Here is a 26,577-nt window from a genome sequence, read left to right on the forward strand (position 1 = left end):
TGACGCATTTCTCTGAGTTATTATGTTTGTCATTAGCCGAATTACGCTTGAGGACAGTGGCAGGCAAAAAAAAAATAAAAAAATAAAAGATTTTTTTGGGGGGCGGGGGGGAAGCAGAAATTTATATGGGACAAATATTGACAATAGCTGGCTCCTGGGTATTAGGGGTAAAAAAAAAAAAAAGAAAAGATGCAAACTATGTTAATGAATGGTAATTAACCACCAGGGTTCGTCTCTCCTGGATCCCGGCTAAATTGGTCCCTGAGTTGCAGCGAGAGACAGTCCTGGCCTAATCCTTTATTATAAAAAGATAAAGGAAAACGACATCATTAGCATATATTTGCGGAGGGAGGGAGGGGGGGGGGATTAAAAAGTGGAATTATTTCTTGTTAATTCCTGAACGGAGAGTTCTACATACGGTGCCTAATTGTACATAAAAAAGAGCGTGGCTAAGAGAGAGAGTGGGGAAGAGGAAAACAAAAGCTGGCTGAAGAGCGGGAAAAGAGGAAGGCTGATTAGGAGGGAGGTGTGTGTGTGTGTGTGTGTGTGTGTGTGTGTGTGTGTGTGTGTGTGTGTGTGTGTGTGTGTGTGGTCTCTGGTGGAGGATGCCAACTCAAGGACAGGAAGAGACCCAGCTCACGGTTTAGTATTCAAAATTAATAATAAAGGAGAGAGACAGAGGAAAAGAGAAAGAGATAAAAGGCTAGAGAGGTAGCGGTGTCAAGGGTGGGACCATTCTCACGGTGCTCCGCTGTGTGTGTGTGTGTGTGTGTGTGTGTGTGTGTGTGGGGGGGGACCCTTGTTAATGGAGTCAACAGCGGGGGTCGCTCGTTACCGTCAGGAGCCATGCCAACAGTCGGCTGTCAATCATTTGGGAAGCGGGAAACCCTCTCGTCTTCCGAAGCGTCCTCAGTCACCACAACGGACCGGCCGCTTTTTATACCAGTGAAACAACACGGACAAAAAATTGGACAAGCAAATAGGCATAAAAAAAATCACCACAACAAAGCAGTTTCGGAAATCGAAAAAGGGACGAGGTAAAAGTGAAATGGCTTTATTAAACAAACAACAACAACAACAACAACAACAACAGATAAACAGCCTTGTAACATAATTGGCTGCCGTGGTATGCCCACTAGTGGGCAAGTATTAACATACACGTACAAAACAACACCTGGACCGGTGTTTTCGGAAATAAATAACATGTCCGAGCGCCGTTGCTCAATGATCTTCGGGGTCGAGTGGAGCCTCTAAAAAGCGCAAACGTTAAAATAAGATCCTCTCTTACGGCAAACACAAGGTGCTGTACACCTAACTGTTCTGCTAAAGTGTTGACGTGGCATGGCTCGGTCAGATCCTTGCACCCCAAGGTCCTTGGTATCCCAAATAATTGAGGGCAGTTTCGGGGAAGATGGCGTCTAGCTTGAGCATTGGCGTTTAGCGCTCCCCTCGTCACCCCGGGTCTGCGGTGCGGCCGCACTGTAAATGAGCTCGGCTCTGGAACCGAGCGGCCCCGTCCGCGAGACGGAGTGCGCCGAGCGCCGACACAGATGTCGAGGGCTCATTTACAAAAGCTGCGCCGCTGCTGAGCGAGCGGCCCGGAGTGAGCCCACAGCGCTGCGCTCGCAAATATTGGTTCTGCCGCCCCGGCTCAACCCGGATCCCACCGAGCGGGAAACGCGGACGGCGGCGAGGGAAGAGGGGGGGTGGGGCGGCGGAGGGCAGGGAAGGGAGAGGATGACAGTTTTTCCGCGCTTCAGCCCGGGGAGTCAGGCGATTTCGCTGACTGGTGTTGCGAGCGCGGCCAGCTCTTCTGTCAGCACTTTCCGCTCCTTCATCTTCACACGCAGAGCCTCCATTAGCTGGCCAGCAGAGGGGATCTGCAGGGGAGGAGAGGAGGGGAAGGATGGAGACAGAGACAGAGAGTGGGGTGGGGGCGGAGGTTGAAAGCGGTGGGGAAAACGGGAAGAGAGCGCACAAACACGCCGCGGTTAAAAAACAAGACTGTTTTTGACACCTGGCAGCTTTTTAGACGCCGTGTTTGCTCTTTTGTGAGCGAGACGAGAGACTCGGCGTTGGGGCCCGAGGACTCGACTCCGAAACTTTTGAGGGACTGTCTCTGAGTTTTTGATGAGGCTTAAAAAAAAAAAAAAAAAAGATTTAAAAAATAAAAACAACAAAAAAACAACTACACAGCAGCAGCTCGAACAGTTTATTAACTCTGCCAGGTCACTTTGCTCCGCTCGGGGGCGTCCGTTCTTAATTCACGTCTCTGCGGTTCGTAGAGAGCACAGTGCTTTCTCTTTTACCGTCGCTTTACCAAAGGGGGACAAGAAGAACAACACTTTCAACCAAATTGGCTTCATCCAGGATGACAGAGCACCCCTCCACCTGTTTGTCCTACTCCTCTGGTGGGGAAAATATGGAGAGACTAATAAGAAATAAACAGAGTGTGGGCAAGGGCAGGAGGAAAAACCTCACCCCTTGAGTTGTGGATAATTTTGTTTTTCCTCCGGATCGACACAAGGACTCTGCGGCTATTAAGAGGAGGCGATCAAAGGCAGACATACACACTGTATCATTCATTAATATTCACTTCCAGTATGGATGGCCTTTAAAGAGGAGTGGAGGGAGCCGAGCTGCACCCTGACTTATCTCCCAAGTCACACAAGCAGGAGTGAGAAGACTAAATGCATACAACAGACTAAATACAACAGCCTAAATACCATGAACCCTTTGTTGAGGTTTTGTTTTTTTTCTTCCTTTTAGTCGTTCTTCTGAAACACTGAGTACTGCCCCATATACGTTTTACGGTATATATGTTATCTGCATGTAATTATTGCACCACTTCTGTGAGAAGAGCACACCGTCTGGAAAAGGATTTGGGATTTGTCTCGATTAGAGCACTGGTTCTCAATGTGGAGTCCCAGGGCCCCCCAGGGGTCCTGCTAGAGGTTCCAGGGGCTCCCAAGCAAAATGATTAAAAGTTCAAATTCAACATTACTTCATCTACAAGACGTTGGCAACGTTAAAGGATGTTCAATAATGGCTTTTTGTTTATCTCCCTTACCTTACTTTCGACAGGGATGGATGTTCTGTCTAAATAATATGTAACATATCATTTAGATTGGGGTCCCAGGAACAAAATCTTATCAAATGCAGTCCGTGGCCTAATACGTATCGAGTTTAGGGTCCGTGACATGAAAATGGTTGAGAATCACTGGTATAACGATAAAATGACCCAAAAATTGTCACACGAGAAACATACACGTACCCTATGTAACACCCAAAACACCCATGTATGCAAAGACACACGCACAAACACACACACACACGTACTGAATGCCCTGCCCAACTCCACTTCTCCCTCTTCATTAGAGGGAACAGGAGCCAGGAACCCTAGGCCCTGTGTGCTGGAGAGAGCACGGGTATGAGTGTGAGCGTGTGTGAAGAAGGAAACAGTCCCAGCAGCACTGGGCGCATCAAACACGCAGCCCTAATCCTCAGGGAACCACTACACTGCAGTAACTGCTGAGACATCTCTCTCTGCCGGCGTCCTCTGGAGAGGGCTCTCTCTCTCTCTATGCCGGCGTCCTCTCTCTCTCTCTCTCTCTCTCTCTCTCTCTCTCTCCCTCTCCCTCTCTCCCTCTCCCTCTCCCTCTCTCTCTCTCTCTCTCTCTCTCTCAACTCCACTTTGAGCCACTAACTAAGCAAACAAACTCACTAAAATAGAGACAGCCACAGCGCTGGGCTCTGTGGGACAGCTGGCTGGAAGACTGGATCATTAAAGCACTGATATGGGAAAATAGTATAATGGGTAAACAACACTAACAGGTGAAGCCGGCCTACTACATCTTCATCAACCTTAATTTTTTTTCCTTGTGGCAGAGGGTTTGCATGTGAGAACATTACAAAAACCAAACATTCCGTTTTATTGAGGAGAAAAAAAACAACAGAAAGACAATGCCATAAACTCGTAATTCTCGGAGCTATCGAATTACTATATCCCCCCCCCCCCAACACTCAGAACTTAAGACTCAACAAAACATTATATTTTACATAACCAATCTTGGGGAGTTTCAACATGCTACTCAAACCTTGCTTTGACTGTTCAGGCCTTGTTGACTGCAAATAAGCCAACATTTATTTTATTGTACGCCTAAAAACGTCACCTCATTTATCTTTAATGTATAAGTCACATCAGAATTCTAACTTTCAGGCACACGTGTGCATGCAGATATCATATTCACAGACGCGCACACGCAGAGACGCATGCACGCACGCACACAGCAGACGTGCACGGGAGGGATCATTCTCTCTCATCTGACTGCCACCTTTGCAGGAACCATGCCCTGCAGGGCAGCCTGAGCCGGGCTGTGATACAGTTGCTGTTCTGGATCCCCTGAGTACCTTTATGTGGGGCTCGCAACTGGCACTAACAATATGCTCTGCTTGATTTAGCAAGATCCCTGTCCCCTTTGGCAGAGCGAAGCCCGTGCTAGCGCTAAGCAATGCAATCTCTGTTTTGCAACAGTCCCTGTCCCCCTTGGCGGTGCTACAATAGCTACCATTAAGCTATGCTAACTTAGAGCCATTACTATGCAACAGGCCCCGCAGATCAGATCTTTTGTCTGGATAGGATTTCGTAAGCCAGCCTTGGCAGTGAACTGACATGTTCAGGTACTGACAGTCTGGCAGTGTGTGTGTGTGTGTGTGTGTGTGTGTGTGTGTGTGTGTGCATGTGGGTGTCTTTGTAAGAGTATACATGAAGGGGAGGTAAGGTGCTGCAAGCAAAATGTGGTTTTAGAAGCCAATTAAGTGACACTGGTATTCTATGGCCCGGGGCATAGAATACTCACACCTTGAGGCAAGGAATGGCTCAATGTTACAACACTCTGGTGACCATTGTCAGGTAATGACATCTCTCACACACACACACACACACACACACACACACACACACACACACACACACACACACACACACACACACACACACAGAGATCAGCTTTCTCCAAACAAATCGATCATTCTTGTACTTTTGTCTTTCCCTGTTAACAGGTTAAAGTGACTGTCTTGAAAGGCCTCAAAGTAGAGACGATAGTATCCAACATTGGTTAAATTGACGTATTACAAAAAATAAAACGTTTTTTTTCTGAATCATGGCTTTCAAATAACACAGGTATAGCTAGTACGACGATATTTGATATAGGAAACATATCACATGTCCCCAGCCAGATTTGCCGCCTCCAATCTAGGCCACTATTCAAGGTAAGGGAGTTGTTACGGTACTTTTCATTATCACAGGGGAAAGAAAAAAAAAAACAGCTCTCTGATCTTTGATCTTCCCACTTTTGTTTGAAAATCTAATTCATCAAACAGGGGAATAACAACGTGATAAAGAAAAAAAAATAGCCCAAGCATAAAGGCACTGCACTATAGAGTCTTGCATTTGATTATCTTTGATAATGAATATGTCACATTTGCAAAGAAAGGCTCAGGTAAGAAAATCACCAAAGCACCGACAAGCCTCTTCTCCATCTCTCTCCCTTCTTAGTAATTACCTTCCCCTGCAGTGGAGCAGATCCCTCTATCTCTTCCCCTTCAGGCCACTAGAGACGGATATGAAAGGGAATTGGACACTTGGGGCCACAGATACTGTAATTAAAAAGCTCTCCCTTTTTCTTGATATGTTGTTTTGGAGACACCGGGTCTGTGTGCAACACGCATTTGTTAGGGATCTGACCTAAATACACCCCAGATTAAACACAGGAACGCACCGGGTCTTTGTTTCAGGTTACTACTCATTAGGTGTAGAAATGAGGTGATCAAGACGCAACCAGGGGTTTAAATATAGCAAGGTGATATGCATACAAAAGGAACGCAACCTTTGCTAGAACTCGACAATAAGGAGCGAGGACCTGATTAACAGTATGACTTCACGGCCAAAAAGAACCCACCAGTTCGAAACACCACGGGCTGTGTCTACTGCAAACTGTACAGTCCTACAAGAAGACGGTATAGTTATTCCTTTTTCATTTTTGCTCAGTGACATTGTAATGAAATTCGACAGATCTACGGCAGTAAGGCCATCTATTCAGTGAGGAAATGTCCACTTTAATCAACAATTCTCTTTCTGGGCTCACTTCAAGAGGGAATGCCTACTGTTTTCCAAAGGACTACCCTTGGGCACATGGTTAAAAAAAAGTAGCCTTGCCGTCCTAGAACCGCATTGTAACTGAAGAATACCCTCCCTCCCTATACTAATCTCTCTCTTCTCCAGAACTTAGCTCTGTGCCACAGCTATCATCATAAGTCATAACCCCTTACATCGCTCAGCACATGCAGAACAGAAGGAGCTAAATAAGGAATTTTACTATTGCTGTCAAGTGTAAATAATAAATACAGACTGGGTCCCAATGTGCATTTCCTCATGGGACCCCTGTACAGTCCCTACCACTGTCCTAGTGACATATTTACAGTACAAAGCCTCAGTTTGAGCCCCCCCACACACACACACACACACTCTGGTCGAAAGCACGGCTGATTTAATTAGCCCAAACATTAAATGGAGCTTAATTAGAGTCACTTTCCTTCAGTGGGAAGTGCGGGACTCAAAGCTGCTCCTTGTCATTACAGTCGCATAATGAGGCGCACAACACCCTACCAGCACTGACAAAAGAACTTTTCGCCACACTAGGACTGTAAGGCACACAGCCTTTGATATGTTTAATTCAGAGTCATAACAATGTGATACCCTCCGGATGCAACGATGCGGCCCCAGGCAACGGGAAGCCTTGGAAAAAAAGCAACTTGAATGCGGTATTTTAGTTATTTTATCGAAAGTAATTCCACTTATTCAAGAACCCAACCCCCCGACACAGACGCAAACACAACTTTTCTGGTTTAAAATAATAACATGCGGTGAATTTAAGGTAGCACCAATCATCAGTTTGCTATCCGCTGACCGTTAAGTTGGTTGATGGAGTCTGGCCGAGCACAGCTTGTTTCAGCATGTCTCCAACACAAGTGTATTAATGTTGTGTTTATCCTCTTGTTATGGCCCTGAGGTTGATAAGAAGTGAAGCCTGTAACACGGTACCTCTCCCTGGGGTGTAATTCAGGGGTAAATATCAGCAGGTCCTGAGCTGCACCCCAACAGTAAACCAAACCATTGTCCTCTCATAAAGAAGGCAACACCGTCAATGACTTTTTAAATGTTATTGTGCTGCCGTGAGACCTGTGATAGGTATCTGCGCATTTGTGTGTGTGTATAAATTGAGCTTAAAAAATGATCTATGGGGAACGTGTGTGTACGTGTGTGCACACGCCTGTGCTCGGATATACTCTGCCTGTTCATTACTGGCCAGCAGGAGAAGCCAGTCATTTCCCTGTCTTCATAAAGACTTGGCCCATTAAATTCTACCTCCAGTCAATAATTAGGACTCCACAAATAAACCAAAGGCAATTAAATCAATGCTTCCCCGGGCCAGTGCCTGGACCCTGTGGCCCACATGGACACTACATCTTCACCGCTGGCCTTATTCATGGCGAGCTGCCGTGGACCGATACACCGGTGCCCCCAACTCCCTCTCCCCCAGCCCCAGGCCTTGCTAATAGGAAGTCCCACCCCTCGCTATGTAGTGGTGGCGCTCTACTGAGAGACATAGGCTGCGATTTCATTACCCAATTTGTGGAGGAGAGAGAGGAGGAAATGAATGCAATATTTCATTTGGTTTTCAGTGGACATGTGGGGAACCATGTAGATTCTTTTTTTGTTTTTCGTAAGAACAAAGTAACTCGACATGCAATCACATTTCATCACCACTTTGTTCAATCGTTTCCTTTCTCTGTAAAGACAACATCAGTACATTGCTGTCATCTGTCCCCCTTGATGGGTTGACGTGAGACTGATGTTGACGTTTCCATCACACACACACACACACACACACACACACACACACACACACACACACACACACACACACACACACACACACACACACACACACACACACACACACAGCAAATGACAGACTCTGTGAGTGATGGGTCTGCTATTGACAGGGCCACTGAGATAATAAAGTGCTGTCCCACTGGCAGCTCCATTAGCCACTGACAGTGACAGGACCGGGCTGCTCAGAGTGTGATCACAGACACACACAGACACACACAGACACACACAGACACACACAGACACACACACACACACACATACTCCAACCCATGCACCCAGACACATCTACATCCACTCAATGACAGCTAGTCAGCCAAGGCCATGGATCTCTCTCTCATCTTTTCCTTCAGTCTATTTCTGTCACTGAGCCTTTTTATTACAGGGAGTGTGTCTATGTGTGTGTGAGTGTGTCTGTGCGAATGCCTGGGGGGTAGGATCACATCACTATTAGGAGAGTGTGTTATTAGTGTCACAGGCAGGGTGACAGGCCAGGCCATTTCAATTCACAGTTGTTCTGCTTGGTGAGACTTTTCAAACTAAGAGAGGAGAGTCAAGGAGGCTGCTGGGGGCGACGAGGCTGTTATAAGGCGGGGTGGTAGACCTGTAGTCACAGATGTATGTCTGTGAATACATGTCAGTTTTCCCACACACACCTGAATATGGAATTTTTTTCTGGACATGAGGTCACACAAGCTTTTTGAGAAAAAAACAAAACAAAAACCAAAAAAAAAACAGAGAGGAGGAAAAAAGGAACCTATGTTAAGACAAGGCGGCCAGAGAGAGAAGAAGCAGAAAATGTGGAAAAAAAAAAAGAACGAGAAGGACTTGAAAGAGGATAGAAAAGGTCTGGTGCGGCAGTGAGGGGGGAGGAGGAGGAGGGGGGGGGGGGTGACCACAACAGTCCCAGCGGTCCCCTATGGGACCCAGAGGCTAGTCTCAGCCTTGTCATCCTTCGCGCTTCTCTCCCTTCAACCAACCCCCCGCTCCCCGCCTCCTCTACCCACCCACCCACCTCTCTTCTGCCCACGGAAAACGTCGATAGCAGGCTGCCGGTGCCGAGGTCTCTGGTGGACACTAGCTCATTCTCTCGACATCGACAGGCCCGCCAAATCAATATTTAGTTCCCCACTAACAAGCTGCCTCGGGGTCTGAGGCCGAGAGACAGAGCAAGATAGAAAGAGAGAGAGAGAAAGAGAGAGAGAGCGCGAATGAGAGAGAAAGCAGCGCAGGACAGGGGAGGATGGCAGAGAGACAGAACTGGGACTGAGAGCCGTCCAGCAAGAAGGGAAAAACATAGATTGAGTGGAGTAGTGTGTGTGTGTGTGTGTGTGTGCGCGCAGTGTAGGAGGGGCTGGAGGGTGAAAAGGTCAGGAGAAGATCTGGGGAACGAGTGAACAGAGTCTGGTGTGTGTCGCGGTGCGGAGGCGACGCATGAGTGCCTGCGGCAATCGCTGACATGGACACAGACAAGACACACACACACACACACACACACACACACACACACACACACACACACACACACACACACACACACACACACACACACACACACACACACACACACACACACACACACCATTTTCAATCATACACATCCAGTATCACAGCGAGCAGACCTTGACAGCAATCCAGCAAAGCTCCAGGAAAGCACTCACAGATGAGTGCTTGTGCACATAAAACACTTTAACACACTCATGTAGTGCACAAATAAACAGCTACTGCTCTTTGTTTTACATTGGCAGCATTTGTTCAGAACAGGACAAGTCAGTGGACGGCGAGTACAATATGTGACCCACCACAGCAAAAGCCGCTTTCTCGCGCATTTTTAAATCGCCAGGAGCAGCCAAATAAGTTGAAAAAACCTTTCTTGAAGGAAAATTTGATTTTTCCAGATTCGTGTTCCTTTGTGTTATAAGTTGATAAATAATAAGTTGAAAAAACCTTTCTCGAAGGAAAATTTGATTTTTCCAGATTCGTGTTCCTTTGTGTTTTTTTAATCTCTCAATGTATTTTCAAAACCGAGTTTGATTTATTAAATAGTAGAAAAATATTAAACTATGGAGTTAAATATTCCCGTTAGATTACATGGGGAAATGCAGTTCACTTACCGAGACGCTAAACAACGCCGATCGATGGTTTCCTTTAAAGCGACCGTCCAGGTGAAGATCATTCATCCATATTACATGTGATGTGAAGTCACAATGGGAAACCGTTTTGATAGAGTTCAGCCTTTAAATTTTACATGTTTCATACACACAGAGACAACGTTGTAGAGGGGGCGTGTCACTGATGTCACCGCCACTTCCGTAAACAAGACGAGGCTCTGTTTCACTTGTCTGTGAAAACTCTGGTTGATTAGGAGAAGCGGGTGGAGGAAGATCTAAATCATTTAGCGGACCTTAATCTGACCAGTTCGATAGATCCAAGTCAGTTTAAGCAGTGCGCACTGGACTTAATTGTCCGCGATGATAGTCAGTTCTCCGACAGTGACGCTGAATCTGATATCCCTCCGGACTTGGAGAACATTGCAAACAGCCGATTTCAACCCGAATGTGACTATGAAACGTAATATTTTCAAGAACCACCGGGAAATCAATTCCACTTTTATAAAACATGTATATTCTTACTGTTGAATAAAGCTTTTTTCAAAACAAAAATACATTCAACGTTCCCTCAAAACACAAGAACAAAGCAGTGATTGGCCTATTCCGCAGTATGTTAAGTAGCCATGTGGCTTTGGCTACCACATTTGCATTCCGGGAGCTAGGTGAATGAAGCCAAGTCTTGACGAAACTTTCAAGGTGATTATCTCAGAAACACAGTTTGCCACACCCTTGTCATTAACAAGTCATAGCTTTAAAAAGATTTGCTTGATTTGCACAAGTGACACCTTGTTTGGAAGCTCTGATTCTCTTTTTTTAAATGATGCGAAAAAGAAAGAAAGAAAGAAAAAAAAGTTGAAAGCCGCCAAATGACACTAAAGCATGCAGTGGGTCACATATTGTTTGTCCACTTTATGTTTTGCTGGTATGTGCATGGTAAAAAATGGCTTAATAACAACGGTAAATAACTAATGTATTACATTATGTTAATAATTATAATTATATTTATTAATTAGTGGTGATTAGTGGTTTCAGGGGTGGGCGGCTTTGTGACATCATCATCCCAAGTTATATAAGTCCAGGTTTCGTCTCTCGGAAGCCATTCACATCCAGCGACTTGCGCCAGCCACTTGATTTCCATAGCGTTCACAGACAACCCACCTGGACAGACAACACGAGCAGTGCTCGAGACTTATGGCGCCCCGTCGCCCGGGAGACAAAAGAAAATGTGTTTGGGACGAACGGAGAACTTCCCCAGGACGTCTCCAGGACCATATGTATGTATCAGCCCACCAACCCCAAAAAAAAGGAAAACATTTTTAACTCCAAAGATGACGCCAAATATACAGAACATTTATTATTACCTGACTCTCTCACTGTTTCTCGTCGCTCGCTCAGGTTGGGGCTAGCGGCTAACGCTGGCTAGCGGGGCTGGGTGCTGGGCTTTCATCACAAAGTGTGGGTTTGTGGCGCAGAAAAGTTGTTTTCCCGTTCCATAACTTGTTGTCCGGCTCCAAGGCTAGCCCTGTTAGCTGTTCTAGCCATTCAGCCCTTAGGGAACAATAGGAAACTGATGCCAAAGCTAATGCTAGCTCGTTAGCCCTCTACTTTAAGTGAAACATTCTTACGGAATTGATTTTTTTTACATTTAAATATTCAAATAAATATATATTTCATACATTTTATTATCATTTAAGATTATATATATATATATATATATATATATATATATATATATATATATATATATATATATTCATATTATGATTATTTTCTTATTTAAAATCTCAGAATTTGATATTGCCAGAGGGGAATATCAAAATAAAGCAAAAACATTTAAGTAAATATCGGATACTATCAGAAAATAATATATAATATTTTTTATAAAAGTAGAGATGTGAATGCGTGACATCTCAGAGGCTTTTGAACAAGTGCACTACCTCAAGAAGAACATTGTTTTTTCATAAATGTAAAAAACTTTTAATTATTGTTTATGTTTAGGACAGTTATTCTGCTGTTGTATGCTACTAGTGATTATTTTTTTTTTATAAGCTTTGTTATATATATCTTTTAATAATAAAATCTCAATATAAAATATAAAAAGGTTGTTCTTAACCCATGTCTTTGAATGGAGCAAAATAAATATACTTATTTATTTCCTCAACACTTTGTGCGTTTTTATTATGGCACTAACAACTAACAACTATAGAGTAAAGTAACAACATTTTGATTTTGGGATGGTTTATATTTACTTCTGGACGCTTATAATGTGATTTTAGGGACGGTGGTGAAAAAAGTTAGTCTGGAGCTGTCCGCAACATAAGCAACCAAGAGAATAGAGACCAGGGGACCCACCCCCCAGTATAAATACTGGATCACCGCTGGTCATACTTCCTCTGACATAATATTCAGCTCTTGAGCGAGCTGGTCAGTGAGGCCAAGAACTCTTGTTCTTCATTCATAAAACTGGGGTTGTCGCACGACACAAACGTTTTACTTAATTTCAAACTCGAGTTCTTACCATGGGGGTCAGAACAGATGGAAGCCCCAAAGGCAGTGACATAAAACCCTGGATCTGGGTCGTCCTTTCCAAGGATCAATTGGCAGATGTGAGCTCAAACCCCAATTTCTCAATTTCATATAAGAACCTATTCATAGGTTCTGGGGTTGCCCAGTTGTCTGAGATCTATAACAGACAAAAAGCTGGTCGGACTGGCGTACGGGGTGCGCGCACTCCACATAGACCAATAGCACCCGGACAGGGCAGAGTATGCAGCCTCTCATCCATCCAGGAGATAACAAAGAGAGATCAATCACGGTCAATTTTAATCCGGCTTTTATGTTCTTGGGCTGCAAAATCGGATTGGGTTTCAACGCAACTCTCCAGTTATCTGTGGAGAACATCAAGCCGGACTGGTGGACACACAGTGAGGCCCACTTTCCCACATGTTTTGCCGAGAGGAGTGCCAGAAGCAATGCTGACTTCAACAATAACCCCTCACCCGCAGTGCGAAGTGTAACAGGGCCAACCGGACTGCCTCCAGCTCCAACACATTGATGTGCCGGGTCTCGTGGGCCCCTCAGTGCCCGCTGACCATCCGGCCCTTGCAAACAGCGCCCCAGCCCTACAGGGAGGCATACGTTTTTTATTACCACCCGCAGTGTCATTGGACCCAGATGGACCCCTGTCATGAGGTTGCCGGGGGTCAGCCAAAACCTTAGGTCGTCTCAACACTCCTCCATAATGGTAAGTACACGGGAGAGGTCCCTGGATGGAAGCACCTGCTGTTTTATAAACCAATGTTGCAGGGGTCTCATCCTGAACAGACCCAGTGGGACTGGGGCTGAGGCAGCCGCAATCAAGCCCAGCGGGACCATTACCCAACATGCCCTGGCAACCTTGCCCTCAACAGCGTGCAAGCTGCACTTACCACAGCCAACTTACTTGTTGGAGTCAGTCATACACACATCGACCGTGAGTCCAGATTGAGACCCAAATATATAGTGGGCTGGGCTGGAACCAGAACGCTCTGTTTCCGATTCACTAGAAAACCCATGCTGCTAAGAAGGTTGAGCAGCACTCCCATTTGGGAGTGTACCGTCTCCTTGGACCCAGCTATTATTAGGAGATTGTCCAGATATGCCTGGGTGCGGACAGGGGCAATAGTGGCCTCCAAACAAATAGTGAATATTTTAGGGGCCAGAGAGAGAACGAATGGGGGAACACAATACTCATCGGCTCTGTCCTGAAAGGCGAACCTCAGATATTTCCTGTGTCCGTCCACAATTGGTATGTGCAAGGAAGCGTCCTTGAAATTCACCGACGTGAACCAGTCTCCCCGTCGGATAGATTTGACAGGCGATGGTGTCTTAACATTTGAAGCTGAAGCTCTCTCGATGTTTTGTTTAAAATTCTCCGGTCCAGAATTGGTCTCAGAGAAGAGCTGTCTTTTTTTGGAATCAGGAAATATCTGCTCTAAAAGCCACAGTTTATTTCCCTGTCTACTACCAGGCGATTGGCGCCCTTCTCCAACAAGGACTGAATCTCCCCTTCCAGCATGGAGGATGTTGTGTCAAAGACCGTCTGTGCGACTTAAGCGAACACTGGTGAACGCAACATGCAGTGCAGGGCATGGTCCTTTAAAATCATCCTCTCTACCCAGGGTATACCTGCACATACGCATCTCCATACACTCACACAAGCGGAGAGGTATGCTCTGGTTACTGGTAGCGATGGCACCAGGGCGGATTCGCCCACAAATTCATCCTCTGGCCACATTATCTGGACTCACACCTGTGTTCATGTGTTTTGTGACATGTCCCGGCCTCACCCGAGACTTACGGCTCATATATTTGTTTCGGGCCATGATGCTTATGTTCCTGAGTGGACAGGGGTCCCTGATAAACACACTGGGAAAACACACTGGAGGAGGGGAGGAGGAAGACTGCTTGTGTATTTTGTGAACATAAACCGCGAGTGTTTTGCTGGCACGAGTACAGTACAATTCCTTTTTCTTGCTAAAAATAGAGGTTAACTGACGGTCCAGCACCACGAATCTCCTCTCTGTAGCGGCTCAGGTCCTCCACACCTTCCTGCCCCACACCTCCGAAGCCTGCGGCTGCTGGGGACGGCGGAAAGGATTCCTGTTACAGCCTCTTATCCAATCAGCGGGGGACATCTCCTAGGCCAGAGCCAGTCCTCTCTGGGCCCTGCTGAGCCAGGGTTCTGTCGGGGCTTGCAGCGCAGGTACCGGTCCATCGGGGCATGAAGCTCCTCAATGCCGACTCCTTCCACTGCCGCTCAAACTTGTGGGTCATGGAGTCCACAATGGGCCTGAACAGGCCTGACACCTTCACCGGAGAATCCAGGAACCTGGTAATTTCTTTCTTAGAAACCGGAGATAGGTTCAGCCATAGGTGGCGCTGCATCACCACCGAAAACCCCATCACACGCCCTGCGTCCTGCGCTGCAACTTTGGCCATCATGAGGCACAAGTTGGTGGCTTTGCGGAGTTCAATGTAGGTCTCAGTGGTGGCCTTCCCCTCCGGGTTCTGTAGGAGCTGGGCCTAGTAGGACTGCAGCAGACAGCCTTGGAGGATTTTTCCGGCTGGTTCGCCGTCAGCCTACACGCCTTGGATGGTAGCTGAGGCTCTTCCCACTGGGAGCGAGGGGCACAGGTGAGCAACTACCGATTCCTCCAGGGGAGGCCTAGCCGGGTATCCCCAACACTGGCTCAGTGTCCAGGGTTGACCACTGGCTGAGCGCCTGGATAGGGGAGCGGGTCTTCTGAGGGGCACCCCAAGATGACCATACCTTCTCGGTGAGATCCCCAGCAGGGGAAGGAGAAGCAGGCAGGGAGGCCGATCCCCAGCCTCCGTAAAATATGCCCTGGACAGCATGACGGGAGCAACGATTCAGGGTGTGCCCAAGGCCTCACCACAGCTCGCTCCAGGAGGCACAGCAGCTCCTGGTTAAAAGGCCCCTGGGATGGTTTGTGAGCAGCACCTTGTGCCTTCTCATCTGGCTCCCCCCCCACTCCCTCCTCAACCTCGGAGACCCACTGGGCGTCGTGGAAGTCCTGCAAATCCAGGTGCGCGGCTAACTCGAGAGCGCTCGAGTTAGCCATGCAGGCCTTTTGGCAGTACGGTGGCGACTAGGGAGGGCACCGAAGATATCGGCCCGATTGCGGATTATCTCCAGCGGTAGACTTCGGTGCACAAGAACGGGTCCGACAGTGCCACCTCAGTGTGTGCATGGCCGAGACTTCGGACACACAGCAGGTAAGTATCCCTGCGGCCCATGTGCGCGCTGCAGCCCACACGTCTTCAATTCCGCAGCAGACATAATTCCATAATTTTCTCTTTCTTAATTTCCGAAAAGAGGGCTTGCTTCCAGCAGCAAAGAGCTGAATAAGCAAGGAAGAAGTATGACCGGCAGTGACCCAGTATATATATACTGGGGGGCAGGCCATATGATGGGTGCCCGAGTGGCCCAATCACAGCCTGTCAGGGCCAAGTTGAGACTTGGTTGGTTTTAAGGGGCTTTCAGCTTTATTCAGTAGAGCTGTCTGGACACAGCTTAAGGCATGGTAATAACTCAAGTTCGAAATGAAGTAAAACTGGACACTGTGTATTGCTGCCCACAGCTATATTTATAATTATAATAAATAATTACCACAACAAGAAAAACGGTTCCAGTACTCTTGAACTGTAAACGGAATTATTCAAATATTTGAGTAAAATCTGAAAAAACAAAAAATATAAATAAAAGTATTGTTTATTTCAGGTTGATCTATGAGTTCTACTGATTAAAATGTTTGAAAACAATCCAAAATAAAAAACTGTCGTAAACTGATGTAAAACAGCAAGAGCTTTTTTAATGTGTTCGAGATTCTAAGCCAGGGGTCTGAATATGAAATGACCTGGGGTCGACAGGTCAGGTTGCAGCATATTTATTATTGTTTTTTTTTCATACACCATGCATTAGTAAAATGCCTAAATATACATCTGTTAGAAATCTTCAAAAATATATATTGTTCTGAAAATATAAAGCAAAATTGCATGTATTAATTAAACATTGTGATTTGAAAATGTATTTGCATGATATATTATAAACGTGTAGCAGGCCCCATTAAATGGGCTGGATGCCGCCCCAGGGCAGTAGTTTGAGACCCCTGCTCTAAGCAGATATGACATATCTGCATTTTTCTTCAAAATGTATTGTGAAAAATGTTTTTGTTGAAAAAAAAAAAAAATGTTGTTTATTCCCTAGCTGTGGAATTTGACAGTGTGGAAGCAAGTGATGAGTGCTGTATTATCACAGAGTCTGACCTTCTGTTGGAGAATGTGGTCAAGCTGTTTCAGCCATTCCTGATCTCCAGTCTCTGTCCTGGACTCTGACCCCTGGAAATAAAACAGAATACACATATTAATACTAAGAAGTAGTTAAGCAGGCCAGTAACTCGAGGACTAATCGTCTGCTTGATTATGAATACAGGTTTATTGTTGATATAAAAGCAATTTTATGAAAAGTTGGCATTGTTTCAAATGAATGATAAAATTAAAGTGTGTACATTGCATGGTGTGCTGAGTAAAGAGCTCTATCAGGGAAACTCCTGGCCTTGTTCTCCACTGGTCTCCTGCTCCAGGGAAGGATTTTGTATCGCATAGGCCTGGACCTTGAGAAGCCTCTCTGGAGATTTAGTCGGTGTGTGTGTGGGTGTGTGTGTGTGTGTGTGTGTGTGTGTGTGTGTGTGTGTGTGTGTGTGTGAGAGAGTGCTACTCATGTATAAAAACCTGGTGGAATAGTAGCCTTGTTAATGCTAATGAACAGGGAACAGTGCTACGCTGAGCCGCTGTGCTAATGCGTTGCCTCTCCTCCCTCCTAACCCCGGGTGTTGCTGCTCCAAACGATGTCACACGCCTCGCACTTCCTCCGGGGGACAGCAGAGGTGAGCGAAGAAATGTGTGTATATGTGTTCTCCAGTTTCCAGGCCCTCCCTAATTCCACAGAATTCTCAACAGGAGCCCTTCGGCCTGAGCACGACTATTTCCATGTTTGCCTCATTATCAAATCCTGGACAAATAAGAGAGAGAGAGAGAGAGAGAGAGAGAGAGAGAGAGAGAGAGAGAGAGAGAGAGAGAGAGAGAGAGAAACAGAGAGAGAAACAGAGAGAGAGAGAGAGAGAGAGAGAAACAGAGAGAGAGAGAGAGAGAGAGAGAGAGAGAGAGAGAGAGAGAGAGAGAGAGAGAGAGAGAGAGAGAGAGAGAGAGAGAGAGAGAGAGAGATATTGATAGGAAGACAGAGCAAGGGGGTTGAGATAGAGGAAGACAATGCAAGAAAGAGTGACCGAAACAAAACACACTTACAGTACAGTATGCACCCCGCAAAGGACCGAAAAGGATTTATGTCTGGGAGAGAGAGATGTAGAAAGAGAAGGTGAGGAGAGAAAGTGGAGGGTGATGGTGGGTTGCTTGTTTCCCTTTGGAGGAGGCATAACAATGCACTGACCCTCTGTCCATCATTAGGCGCCTGTTGCAAAACAAAATGTCCCGGCAATTATGGCCTTATTACCACTGGATCATTAACTCTCCGAGCAGCGGCCCAGAGAGCCTCCAGCCGCCTCCCACTGCTGCTGAGTCCTACCGCAAATCAACTCGTACCACAGTATGTGCTGGAGCCCACTTCACTATACCTGCCATGCCTGCATGCGTACAAACTGTCCATGAGTGACTACATTTATCAGTCCCTCCTGGAAATCATAATATCATAGTGCATTATTTGCGAGAGCTTGCAATTTTGCTAATTTGCGACTCGACTTTTCCGCATTAAATTGCTAAATCAACAAACCCCTTAAACTTGTTGCTCCTTCCCTGAGAAGGCATACAGTACATGGAGAGCTGATTCAATTTAGTGCTCATTGTACTGTATGTTGAATTGAAAGTTTATTTTATGGACACATGATTGGAACCAAAGCAAACGCAGTTTTTTTCTTTTTTAAATTAAAAAAGACGAGTAATAAAATATTGTTATTCTTATATTGTTGTTTCCGTGACATCCAGAAACTGTATTATCATAAGAAGCGATGACATCTGACTCTTTCTTCATTGATAGTTTAATTAAAAAAAAAAAACACACTGCCTTTTTGACTGCAAAGAACAAATACATGTTTGTAAAGTGCATTGCAACTTTTGGGGAAAAGCAGCTGAATCGAGCATTTTTGGTTGCAATAATCAAGGTCAGGAACACTGTCCTTGACAGAAGTCTTTCAGAGTGAAAAAAAACAAAACAAAAGAAAACCAAACAGCAAACAGAAGTGCTTTCACTCTGTCTGGTGCTGTGCTGCCGAAATCCATCAGTCAACCCATCAAAAACAGGTCTCGTGTTCACATATCTCCCGTTCAAAAGAAAAAGAAAGGAAGAGAAAATTGTTGAAGGACAGAAGAAGTGGCAACGGACCACGTTTTGTGGGAGTGGTCAGTGATAAAAAAAGAAGATGAGCTATCTGATACTTTCTCTGCGATTTTCTCAGCACAAAACTCCAGCGACGCATGTAATTAACTTGGTTTTGATGACTGGAGTTAACTTTTTTAAGACACATCATTCTAACAAAACGGCTCAGACACTCTGAGTGTCTCAGGTCATTACAAGTCACATGATACGACAGGGCAACAGACTGAAAGCTGTCACACTCAACAACTGAATCTAATCTTCCTCCTAGCGCAGTCACGATCATTAAATGTTAGTTGACAATTAATGTCAAACAAATTATTGCGATCAACAATTAAATTGTTTTTTTTTTGTTCATTTTATGTCATTACTAGTGGCATGAAATCTTGTAATAATACATGTTTACTCAACCAAACAGATGGAAATGTACGAAATTAATTTAGTATTTAATGCAACATTTCTAACATTGGTTTGAAATTCTCCTTTAATTTGGATGAAAACATGATTGTAGAACCTAACGATTTTACAAAAAGATCACGATCCCCTCAAACAATTGCAATCCGGCAATAATTGCAAAAGTTCTACTTCACACCATGACAATTCTCCTCTTTCAAATCAATTATGTTCAGTGTAAAAAACGAGAATCAAAGTTTAGATAGTGGCGTAAACGGCTCTCTGAGTTAACTTCCGTGCCCAGTTGGCCGAGCTCTAGATATAGACGCAGACTTCATATTACCAGCATTCGCTTAGCGCGTCCGGAGGGAATTTCAATTAGCATACAGCGTGACTGGCCCTTGTTGCTCCTAGACACCCGCATAGCCACACACTCTGTATTAGCACTTACACACACAAACACACACCCCTCAACATCTCCCTTTGCGACATTTCCAATTTTCTATTGGGTGCTTGTCCTCCTAACAGTGCAGCGATCCAAAAATGCTTAATTAACACAGAAACACTCGCATTACACACAGAGGCCCGGCAGTCTGCCATTAACCACCATTATGTGCAGCAGAGGAAAAGAGGTGGAGGACAGAGGAGAAGAGCTTTCGGCCCCGATGAGGGGGACCTTTTGTCAAGTGAGAAACCGTTCCCTGTCATTGGTGGGGTGGGGCGGCGAGGGGCTAAAATTGGTTTCAAGTGTGAGAAAGTGCCTGGTGGACCGGCTCTCATCCAGATGTGATGGATGGGGGGACGTCCCAGAGGGATGGGAGGATGATTGTAACGCTGCTCTGTTAATTGACGATAAGGCTGAAATTGATCCACGGCAGAGAAAAAGTTGGGGAAAAAGTTGAACAAAAAAAAGTAAAGAAATCAAGACTTTGAAAATAATAACTGACAGAGCAAATGTGTTCTGTTCAATGGCCGTTTTCATTGGAATTAATGATTTGTACATATTTACTGGTAAGTTGTTAGATGAACTTCATATTTATACCTTGTACGCCAACTTCCTACCCTATTAGCTCCATTGTCGCTGTGTGGTTTACCTAAACAGATACCACTGGCGTTGGCTTTTGCCTACTCATCCACAATCCATCTACCAATCAATAAGTGAAGGTCAGGAAGTAGATGGGATTTCCACCTTGGAAATCCACTTCCACTTGTCATACTTCGAGACACAGCCCAGTCAACAAGAACGGTTGTCAAATAATTTGGAAGGTTTACAGCTACGGCTGTGATGACTTATTGTGGTACAATATGAACTTTTATTTAAGGTTAGCATTGAAATTGGCCTTTTTACATGTCACAAATGATACAAGAGGCCCTTAAAAACACAGGACGGTAATTGATGCTACATTTTCTCCCACAGAAGGAGTTGGAAGATCATTCAACACATCAACACATATAAACATTGTTCAGGTGATTTGTGTAGAAATCCCAGCTCAACAAACGGAAAACAGCTCCGTCTTACGACCCCCAGGGACCGCTGATGTGCCAAGTTCTATTCTTCCGCCTCAACCTGTTTGATTTCCTCCAATCCATTTGTTCCGGGTGGATGAGTTAAAGTTGGCTTCCAGCAACTGACACAGAGCAGGTCTCAACCCAAAAGAGAGTTAAGCTGGAGCCAAACAAGTAATTGCTAACATAATACCTTTAACAATGCTTCCAAGCAATCACTGACATTTCACTCCTGACTGACTGCTCCAAAATATTCCATAATACTTAGAAGTTTTACAGCAAAGGAAATGTATGATTGGTATTTATAGCCCTGTGGGCATGTGGAAAGCTGCAAGTTTCCACAAAAATATTAAATGCACATATCTGTATATACATAGCCATATTCCTTCAACCTATTCCATTTTATTTCAATTTATTTTTTATTGTATTTTATTCTATATATTTTTTATCTTATTCTATAAGTATTCCACTTACTGTATTACGTTTTAGGAGTCAGTTAGTCGGTCTATTAGAAAGGAATTTTCTACTTTTTATTTTATTTTATTTTTGTACTTTTTCCTAGGCCTTATTGTGTGCTATCACCGGGTGCGTTGCATTACATTTCACTGCATATATGTATGGAAGTATGTATATGTATGTGACAAATAAAAATCTTGAATCTTGAATCTTGAATCTTGAAGTTAGCGTAGCCTCTCGCTCCCCTGACCTCGGCCCTACCTGCTCAGTGTCCATCATGTCAGTCAGGTCGCTCTCTGACATGTTGAGGATGGAAGCGGCGATCGACTTCGCTTTGATCATGGACTTTGCTGTAAGGCCGCCCTTCGCTGCCACAGCGTTGGCCTTCCTCAACCTTCTCTTCTTCATCAACTGCTGCTTGACCTCCTGAACATCTCCGAGCATCTCGCTGGCCAGAGCCTGAAGGGATAAGGTGGAACAAGAGAAAAAAAAATAAAGAAGATGATGTGATGAAATGGATACAGAAAGAAAAAACAAAAAAAACAAGAGGATAGCTCTGCTTGGCAGATGAATAAATGAAATTGATCAAGCATGCGCCAGAGAGGCCTAGTGCATTATGGAGGAATATTGAGTTTGACACTCAGATTCTCTTCGGTTTCGCCTGACGCTCCTCTTGTAGAAATGCGGACCTGAGGCTTTTTTTTTGCCCCGTCGATTGAGCGCTGAGGGAAAGCATCTTTGATATCAAACGCACCCCAAGTTTCACTAAAATCTCCAAAGAATTGACAGAGAATCATGCATCACAGTGAAAAGGCAGAGAGAACTACTGAAGATAGAGCCATTCATTTATTTATTTGCTTTTGGAATGTCTCGCAGTACAACAGGGTATCATAACAGTGTTAATAATTAAGCTATGAGGTGCCGTTTCAAATGGTGCCCGAGTGAGCGGCGATAAGAGATGAGGAGGGTTTGGAAGGGCCCAGTGGCTGGGCGCTAAATGGGAGTTTGCTCTAAATACAGAGAGACAATTAAATGTTAAAGCTGCCACTGTACACGGGAAAGTCAATAAAGTAAACTCCCCTTTGCTTCATTTTGAGCTTATTGATCGAGACAATAATGTTCTGTATCATTCCCCTGTAAGCCCGCTGAAAAGCTGACCTTGGAATAGACGGTCAGAGGAGAGATAGCCGGAGACGAGAGAAGCCAGAGTGCGCGCACCAAAACAACTACAATACAGAACAACACAATCTCATCTCACACAAAGCAAACATGCCCCCCCCCCCCTTCTAATCACACGCGCACGCACGCACACGCACACACACACACACACACACACACACACACACACACACACACGACGAGGGGGCCAAATGACTCTATTGCCTCTGCCGACACTGAATCAACAGACCCCCCCCCCCCCCTTCTTCTTCACAAGTGACCCCACATCTTTACCATTTGATCACGAAACTCCCAACAACCCCCAACAACCTTTATGTTTAGCTATCGTCTGCATCCTGACAGATGGACAATCAGATCCGATGAGTAGATCAACAGTAGGAGGCGAAACCACTGACGGACCCAAGGGGGTCAGTGGACCAAACAATGAACCACTTTTTCCTTCCTCCCCCTGTTTCCCTTTGATCAAGACACACCACCTATGGGGAGGATGACCCAAGACATGTATGGGAGGAGATCCACGAGTAATTTGCATCTGCAATCTCTCCTTTGTGTTAAGCCTAAGTCTGTCCAATGTGAAATCAGTCAGTAATTGAAGTAACATTATTTCTGCAGATGTTTCTATGAAAAATGACCCAACTCTCATCACTGTGCAACATAAATTGGCAAAGTTACCAATAATACTATTTAAAGGTATTAACTTTCATGTTGCCATCTAGTGACCAACGGGTAGAAACGGCGATAACCATCAGTACTGGAATGTCCATTGTGTGTGATTTAATCAGATTAAATTTTATGATTTTACGCCATTTATTAGGGATGTTCAAATTATGTTTTTAATAGTTAGTAATTAGAAATCGTCTTAATAGTTAATTCGTCACAAATGTTATGTTACTGATAGAATGGCTTTGAAAGGTGACTGATGTTGAGATAATAAATTTTAATTTTATTTTATATTTGTTTGCCTTTGTTGTTTGTATGTAAAACAATATCACAAGAGTTTACCTGCGCAAAGCAACGTGTGTTGAAATCCAGACGTTGCGTAAAAAGACATGAATATCTGTGTATCATTAGATCATTTCATATCCTATTTAGAATCCAAAATCAGAAGTTATTTACCTTTCTGCATGGTGTGGGGATTGCACTGTGGGGACCACAGCAGAGAACCCCCACGCTCCCGTCGATCCCCAGTTCCCGCCACCAAACGACTGGTGCACAATCCGAAAGCATGGAGGATCCGTGTGTCGAGCTGTGTGCGCCATGCTGCTTCTACTGTAGTTTTGGGTCGTTCATAAATGATCCGATTCTTTTGAACGGCTCAAAATACTTTTTGTCAAGTTTTACAGTCGCTGTCTCCTCTGGTGTTTTGTTCCCAATCACGCTGGAACCATGACATGCCCCTTTTCCAGCGTATTCATGACGTCGGAAAAAAATGCATTTCTCCTGGCAATGAGAAAGGTGTCAATTGCCTATTTTAAGCATAACATTAATTAATATTGCATTAAATACTAAATAAGCCGGCGGGGCCCCCACGCCCACCAATGCCCCAGGTAAAGGCGATGCTCGCCATATTGTAACCGGCCAGACGCCCCACCCGGCTGCAAGCCCCGAGCGCCTATCCACATAGCCGAGTGTGCTCAGAGCAGGACACCCAGATGTCCGGTACCCGCTGCAGAGGAGCCACGCAATGGGAACAAAGGCTGACAGCCTGTTTTAAAATAAGCTGTCGACCACTGCGTCTTCAGGCGGGACCTTAGTCGAGTTTAGGAACTTTTAATTTAATTTAATTTTTAAATGTTTTCATCTGTTTTCTTTAATTCTTTGTTTTCGTTAAAGTTCAGGCACAAATTAACCTTTGACGGAACAAGCCTGCTTTAGTTGCCTAGCTGAAGTACTGCGTTTTCTTATTTTCTGTCTTAATTTGTAACTAAACCTTGCGGTTTTTGCAATGCTACATTATTAAATTTTTTGTTTCCAACCAATTAACGAAAGATTCAAGCCTAACAGATTAACTTAGTGTAGACAGATTAATTTTGATTTGATGCTAAACCACAACAGAGTGCATCGAAGCCAGCGCACTTCAACTCGGAAATCGTCGGAGTTTCGAATCAGTTAGCCCGGACCTACTCTGTGACAGTGAAATCACCGCTCTCAGAGCACGCGGCATCAGAGCCTTCCCAAGCTGCCCAATTGTCCCAGTCCACCTTGGAACCTTGGACATTTTTCCCTGACACCGTCCGAACCACCAAGCACCGACTCCCACATGACATGGCTGAAAATCACTGGCGGACTGCAATGACTGCCCAGTGACTCCACTCGGTCCACGTAAGCTCTGGAAAGCCCGCCGAAACTCTCTACCACGACTCGATGATCCATAACACGAAAGCTTCCAATTCTGCTTCTTGATGAGCATTGTTGTCAAATTAAATTAACCCCCTCCCCCCTTTTTTAGAGAAGTTAACTGCCCGTAGAGGGTGTCTCATTTTTTCTTTTGATGAAAGAGTCACAAAACTTCCTACCTCACTTTTGTCTCACTCAAGTGTGCCACCAATTTGAAATCCTGTATTTATTTGCTTATTTTCTCTATCATTTATTTTACTATTTTCATATATTTTACAATTATTTCTTCAAAATTTATTTACTTATCATTTATGTTACTATTATTTCATTTTTTCAAGTAGTTAGCATGATAAAATAAATACCATTTATTGGAAATAACTTGTCTGTTTGATGAATACAATTGTAAATGTATCAGACAAAAGCACCAATCCTTCTGAGACTGATCAATTATACTTAATTAAATTTTATTTTCTCTTTGTAATAACAAAGGGTGGTTCTCCGCAAACAAATATCATTGAATTTGATCATTTCATAATTAATAAACCATATAACGCTACATAAATTGATCCCCTTTTTAACAAGTGAATTAAAATTCTTAATGTGGTTATAATGCTACAACGGCAAAGAAACATTTATTTATGAGTACAAGTAAATTACAAAATAAGCAAAATCTAGACCCCTATCTAGATGTGGACTTTCTTGAATGTGTTTGTGACTAAAGGAAAACACTATTTCTTTTTACCTAAACCTTATTTTGCAATGGGAGACAACCCCAGTGATGAAAATGAAAAATATTCCATTTCCTTAAAAAGAGTAGCAGCGTAAAGACATTTTAAATGATCTGTGAGCTCATTATCTAACAGCTCATAACAGCTGGACATCCTTTTCTTTTCAGCCTAATAGATATTCACTGTCACTAGGCAGAGGTTACATTCAATTGACCTAAACCTGAAGTGGGATAATCCAGGAAGGGATTAAGGGGGGCATTTATCACACATTCTCAATCCTAGGAGAGAGGACAATGGATGGTAAGTGTGCGTGCGTGTGTGTGTGTTTTATGGGTGGGGGGGCCTCAAAGCCACCCTCAACACCTCATGTCTGAATTAGTGTGCGTGCATGTGTGCATATTAGCAGCTCTTAGCCACACAAGCTCCTGTTTGACAATCACTGTGGTCCTCGGGCTAATTTAGAGAGGGGGAGAATTGACGTGCGGAAACGGAGATCAAGTGAGAAAGTACAGCAGGGCTGGGCAATAAATATCACAACATTTTTTGCCGAATACCATAATATTGATAATTTCACATATTTTAGGGATGACTATTTCTGCTTTCATAAGAGATGAATTAGATCCAAAAGAATATTGAAGAAACAATCATTAGTAATGTGGATATCATGACCAAGCAGGTAGAGGTGTTGATAGGTAGAACAGTTCGATGAAGTCTATGAAGTTTCGAAAATGTCATTACTTCACTGTAATGCAGCCTTAAAGACGACGTTTAACCCTATTGCAATATTATGACCAAAATCCAAGACGATTTCTCACAATAACGATCTTATATCAATATAATGCCAGTGTGCCCCTTTTAACAACAAACTGTACGTGGCCCTCTTCATCGCAAATTTAAATATAAAAGCTGCCAATAATGTAGTGGAGGAGGAAACTATTCTCACTTGTAAGATTATGAATGCTATGA

General features: G+C 44.4%; 1 protein-coding gene across 1 annotated transcript in view; it reads right to left on the reverse strand.

Moving 5' to 3' along the window:
• Window positions 1–1,769: 1,769 nt before the first annotated feature.
• Window positions 1,770–26,577, reverse strand: part of cntln (centlein, centrosomal protein) — a gene marked incomplete at both ends in the record, with an annotated part of 102,353 nt that continues 77,545 nt past the window's right edge. Inside the window, 3 exons of the mRNA XM_079999464.1 lie at window positions 1,770–1,880; window positions 16,894–16,965; window positions 21,629–21,826. Of these exons, the coding sequence (XP_079855590.1) occupies window positions 1,770–1,880; window positions 16,894–16,965; window positions 21,629–21,826 (381 nt within the window). The remainder of the gene's footprint in view (window positions 1,881–16,893; window positions 16,966–21,628; window positions 21,827–26,577) is intronic.

The sequence above is a fragment of the Zeus faber genome (assembly GCF_960531495.2).
Source record: "Zeus faber genome assembly, chromosome: 4".
NCBI classification, from domain to species: Eukaryota; Metazoa; Chordata; class Actinopteri; order Zeiformes; family Zeidae; genus Zeus; species Zeus faber.